The sequence below is a fragment of the Formica exsecta genome, unplaced genomic scaffold (assembly GCF_003651465.1).
Source record: "Formica exsecta isolate Colony F162 unplaced genomic scaffold, ASM365146v1 scaffold222, whole genome shotgun sequence".
Classification (NCBI taxonomy): domain Eukaryota; kingdom Metazoa; phylum Arthropoda; class Insecta; order Hymenoptera; family Formicidae; genus Formica; species Formica exsecta.
In genome coordinates, this window is record NW_021849518.1 from 563,264 (window position 1) to 569,437 (window position 6,174).

Sequence of the window (6,174 nt, forward strand, 5' to 3'; positions counted from 1 at the left end):
GTGACACGGAAACTTGTCCTCCCTTCCACGCGACCGAAATCCACGCGTTCACGGACGACGCCCCGTCCCCGGGAGACGACTCGCACGCGTATGCGTGTGCGTAGCGCGTATAACGCCTCGCGTTTCCACGCGGAAATTTCCTCGAGGTGAAACGCTCCCACGATACAGGAATAAGACGAATGTCTCGAAACTACGTCAGCTATGCGCTTACAGCACGCTTAGAATGCACACCTCGACGTTGACAGAATTCTCGCACTTATGCGAGGTTATACGAGGAATACAGTGCTCTTTCACGGACGACGCCCCGTCCCCGGGAGACGACTCGCACGCGTATGCGTGTGCGTAGCGCGTAACGCCTCGCGTTTCCACGCGCAAATTTCCTCGAGGTGAAACGCTCCCACGATACAGGAATAAGACGAATGTCTCGAAACTACGTCAGCTATGCGCTTACAGCACGCTTAGAATGCACACCTCGACGTTGACAGAATTCTCGCACTTATGCGAGGTTATACGAGGAATACAGTGCTCTTATTCTCCTCCGAAATGCGAAAATTCAAGGCTGGCGCCGTTCTGTAATCTACACGATTCCTGCATCTGAATAATGCGCATTCGATGCCAATATCATTGGTGCACGACAGTGTCTTCCGCCTCGGCTCCCTCGCGCAATTCCACGATTAACCGACAGCCGCCGACGATCGGCTCGCGACAATCGATCAACGATAATTATCAACGACAATACCACGGCCCGACGACCGTTCGATCAACTCGCGAGACGATGACGCCGTCGTGGTTGTTCGAGAAACGCCGCCGTGGCGTCGACGCGTGAATCCCCGAGGATGCAGCAAGCCAGCGTGGGTGACTGCGACGACGAGGACTCCGGCGCGACGAGTCCTCCAGAGAGATCGCCGGCCAGTTTCGCGATCAAGAGCGAGCCCGTCGTCGACAGGAACGACGGCGTGAGGATTAAGATCGAGATGCCCGAGCCTACGGAGGCCGGCGTCGAGGTGAAAGGCGAGCCCCGAGAGGATTATCAGCGGCACCCGAACAACGATAGTTATCGCTACAACGACAAGAAGCCGGGATACGTCCCGGACGTTCTCGGACAGTGCCAGCCGCCGCCGGGATATCGTCCCGTAGGACTGCCAAACTCTTTCGGTTTTCCTCCCTTCTACGGGCATCATCATCCAGGATCCATGATGCCGGCGGCCTCGTCGTCGTTCCCGACCGGACGTCCTTCCCCGGACGGGCCGATCGGTAAAATCGCCGACGGTCACGAGCAGACCGTGTCGCGCGTCGAACGGCACGCCGCCTACGGCAGGATGCCGCCGATACCTAACGACGGCTTCCTGCAGGAGCATCATCACCGCTTCGACGCCGGCGACTTTCAACACGCCAACGCCGGAGTGCCGTACCCGGGTTTCCGGCCCACCTTGCGCTCGTCGTACGGCAATCATCATCATCATCATCATCACCATCATCATCATCAGAACAACAGCGCGTATAACAGAAGCGGCCACTATCATCCGGCCAGGCAGCGTAAGTGGAGCAGCACTGCGTTCCGAGGACTGCACCCGCCGATGCCGGTGAGTTTTTCCTTTTATTTTCTTCTATCGAATCGCGGTTACGCTTCGCGATTTATATCTCGTTCTTAAATATCACAAAAAATTCGCTGCAATCTTTACGACAGCAAAGAATCAAACAGTTTTAAATCTAATGTTTCGGTTGAAAATATAAAATTGAAATTATAGTTGTCGTTGCTTAATTATAAATATTTGAAAATAGGATTCACATGACGATGTTATGTATTATATCTAAATAATACAACTTGCGCGAGTATTTTCTCTCTTATTATCGTTTTCTATCATATAATGATAGTACTTCAGAATCCACAATTTAATCTCTATGGTAATCGACAGCAGTCATAAAGAAGGCTGTCTATTCTTGTGTCTTAAAGTCATGAATGTTAAAGAGATTGTTGAGCTGTTCCCACATCTGATAATTCGCAGCCTTTCATCGTTTAAGAGCTTTTTCGGTTTAGCAGAAACTGAATATAATGAATCATTGAAATTACGTCGTGTATTTTTTTTTTCAACATTGCGAAAAGAGAAATTGCTTTGATCTCTCGATACATTAGTTATGTACCTTGTATTGGATTATGCGGTTATTCGGAACGGTGTGGCACTTATTGAAGGAACAATACCCCTGTGACGAAAGCGAGAATATCGCGTGTACGCCGTGATCGCGCGATCTTATTGCGGCTCGATAAGATCGGTAATCGGAGAATGGAGATAATATCGACGATGACGACGACGTAGGCGGCGGTAGAAATTTCATTTTTCGCCCGCCGGCGCGTACGTATCATCGCCGTGAGGAGGGTAAAATTTCCGAACACGCAACGAGTACCTTGCGTATCCTCTGTTTCGTGCGAGCGACGCATTACTGTGTATCCGCGCGCGCGATCGTAAATCGTCGAAATTTCTTAATCTTCCGTATACACCATCGTCGATCCGTATACAATGTTATACCAATGCATCCCGTACGGATGAAACAAATAAAAATTAATAATCCTGGTTTTGCGATTACCGAAATGTTACTCGCGATTTTTCTCTATTGATTTCAGCAATATCTAAAATATACAAATGATGAGAAATGGCTAGCACACACATATGTATTACTAAAACATACATATACAGGGTATCCCAGATCGACCACACCATTTACTAATAGCAGATTCTTAAAATTATTTGGAGATGATTTTTCCTCGGTAAAAATATCGAAGGAGGTCGTTGTTTTTTGCAAGTTTCCAATTTTTTCCATCATATATCTTTGTAACTAAACCTGAAATTAAAATTCTCTATCTCTATTAAAGTACTCTATATGAAATTAATTAAAGAATGTAGTTTTAGCTCTTTATAAAGTTTAATTTGCAAAAGATCCTTCTTTTTGAATCGCTTATAATACGGAAATTATTATACTCAACATTTTTCTTCAGAAAAAATTTGCCATTAGCAGATGGTAGGTCTGGGACACCCTATATATATTAAAATCATAAATTATAAAATTATTATATTCTACTTTCTTTTTGTGGCCTAAGTAATCGACAAATATACTTAGTTTGTACACAACGAAGGAAATAATTAGTTATCTTTCTCGTTTCCTTTCCAAGTTTGAAAATATATTTTTTGAATAGCAATATTTTTCTCGATTAAAAATTGGATCGCTAAAATGGATCACGGTATATAATACATATAGAAAAAGGACTACAAGCAAAAAAGTACATGTAGAAAATAAAAAAATTCTGTGTAACATGAAATTTGATACAATTAGATTATCACATTGTATTATCATCGCGCAGTAAAAATGTAAATTAATCTCTCTCTTCTCAGTACTATAATAACAAATCGACATTACATTTATCATATTCTATATATGTCGATACATTTATTACAATAAATATAAATGGAAACCATTTTATTTTTTATCAATGTTTTAATGAAATCGCTGATTTTTTAATATCAAGATGGGTAGCAAAGTAATACATCAGATTTTAAACCGTACTTTAATAATCAAATAAATATAATTTTACTTTTATAGCAGTCATAAAATAACATATACTTGTATGTGTGTAAGAGTAATAACAACAAGATGTCAGTAAAACTTATTTATCCTGTGTTTTGACATAATTTTATTATCTCAATAACAGGAGACTTAAAGAAAAATTAAAGGTGATATCTTTTATACCACCGCTCTCGCTTCCCACGATTTTTTGCTTCCGTAAGACATTGTGTACGGGACTGCAATTGAAATTGCCGGGCCGGAATGAAGGTTTAATGAAATCGGACGAGACGTCGCGATCGCCCGGCCAAAAATTGCGCCCTGACCGAAATTACAGTGATTACACGCATCGCGGCTGTGGTTCTGCCCCTCGGGGGAGGACTCTGCGCGCACCCTTTCGCCGTTCCTCGAAATGAAACCCTCCTCCCTCCCCTTTTTTTCCGGCTCGTGGAGTGATACACAGGACTCATTGAGAGTTCGACCAATTTATAAGCGGAAAACGCGGGCGCGCGGCTGGGATGGCGGATGGGTCGGGGTTCGTTCAACGATTACCGTAACGCCGCGCTCGTAAAACAGATGCGCGTGCCCGGCGTCCATTATGACGTAATCTGCCGTTTCTTATAATTTATCGCTGACCGAGAGAGCGAGCGAGTGAGCGAACAAAACGGGGGGTGGGGGGGGGGATAAATATCGTTCGAAATTTCAGTTAAGCGGCCGCATTAATTTACGAGGCGACGATTAGCTCGTCGAACTTGCCGATTTAGCCTCGCAGTTTTCGACGAGGGTCGGATTAGGGCGCGCATGCCGTTCTGGTCTGCTTCTTTCGCTTTATGGCACTTTCGTCGCGTTTCCAAATTTATGATGCGAGAACGATTCAACTAGTGGCTTTTCGTGAAACGATAGATTTCGGGCGTAACAGCCGATTCGAACGGGTTTCGCTCGTGTTTGTTATACGAATCGATGTATTTGTAGAGGAGTTTAACGCTTAAAGAGTTTCACACGAACGGTCTTATCAGCGATCGTAAGGATCGGCGTCGATCGGTTAGGCGTGACTCACTCTCCACGAGAGATCTATCGCTTGTTCACTCGCGGAAAGTATGAGAAATGCATTAGCTTTGGATATCATGCGGTGAAACGTTCCGCGAGAAATACCTGCTTGACGATCTTAATTTATGCCGATATCATGATCGTGTTTAACGCATTTATTTTCAAGTTTGGTATGCATTACCGTCATAAGTTAATTTTTTCTAAATTTTAATTATATATTATATATTTATAAATTATATATATTAACGATATATGAGATAGATTAAATACCTTCAATTATATATGTATATATTATGTACAATATAAAACAGATTAAATAATAATAGTATTTTTTAAATATTCTTTTCTTTTTGCTGAAAAATCCAACCTTATAAAAGTTTATGACGAAAAGAATATTTGATAATGTTATAGCCATCACAACACTAAAGTTTTAGAAATATATATAAATATTTGATTTTAATTTAAATATTATTTATAATACTTATATATAGAGAGAGCTCTTTATTCTATTCTATACTTGAATGTAAACGAATTCACACAAAACAAGAATTCACATATAACAAGACGATTCACGGTACTCGAGAAACGCGTGTTCAGACGATATCGGCGTGATCGTTCCAAAACGGGGCGACCGAACTAGACGCGAGAGCTATCGTCGCGTTTACTGCATCCGGGCCGAAAGTGCTCCGCTGCAACTCGCTCCCTCATCAGCATACCGTTTCGTCCCGCTTAACGACCGCGTTCATCTTCCGCGGGTACGCACCTGTATCGAGATAACGCTCAGTAATGTACGATCGTAACGAATAAGGGCATTGAATCGACGCCGATCCCTTCGGCTCCGTTTTCCACCGCGTGCGCGCTCCCGATCTTACGACGGAGTCGCGTCGGCTTGCAAACCCGAAGGCGCGAATCAGTCTATAAATTTCGCAACCGGGAAGTCGCGCACCTGCGTACTTTGCAGACCAAGCAAAGTGATCAGTGTCGCGATAGCGTGGGACATTCCCTATTTTCTTTGCTGTTTGTCGCGAGTAGCGACGCCGATTCGTTTCTGAGAATGGGATTTAGTTCCGCTATATGTCTTGAAATTTCGAAGAAAATTATTACTCTCGGAGTACGCACGCACACATATACGCACAATGTAAAAGAATCGTGATATTAATTTTTGTAATTTAAAAATATGTTATGTTTTACTGTTTCGATGCATTGACCATATAAGCCCCAACATTGTATATAAAATGACATCAATGCTGATTGCGATAATTATTTCTTGATAACGTTGTAAAGATAAATACTTCCTCGATATGTTAGAATATAATCGTAAATTATTTCATAATCGTAGCCACATGAAGAAAAACTAGTTTAATAAGTAGTCTTGATAATTTACCATCGAGTAATTTTTATTCGAGTCATTTCCCCCATTATACTACTAGCAAAAAACTGCACTATTACATCTGCCACTGCATGTGATGACATTCATCATATCAACAGCAAATATATGCGTGCGCGTATAATCTACTGTCACGTAACATTTACTAATAAATATTATAGAAATACGCAGGAAATATATATATA

General features: G+C 42.5%; 1 protein-coding gene across 1 annotated transcript in view; it reads left to right on the plus strand.

Moving 5' to 3' along the window:
* The first annotated feature begins 836 nt into the window (after positions 1–836).
* The window catches only part of LOC115235455, a 90,438-nt gene continuing 85,100 nt past the window's right edge, over positions 837–6,174 (plus strand). Inside the window, exon 1 of the mRNA XM_029807269.1 lies at positions 837–1,583. Coding sequence (XP_029663129.1) covers positions 837–1,583 — 747 coding nt within the window. The remainder of the gene's footprint in view (positions 1,584–6,174) is intronic.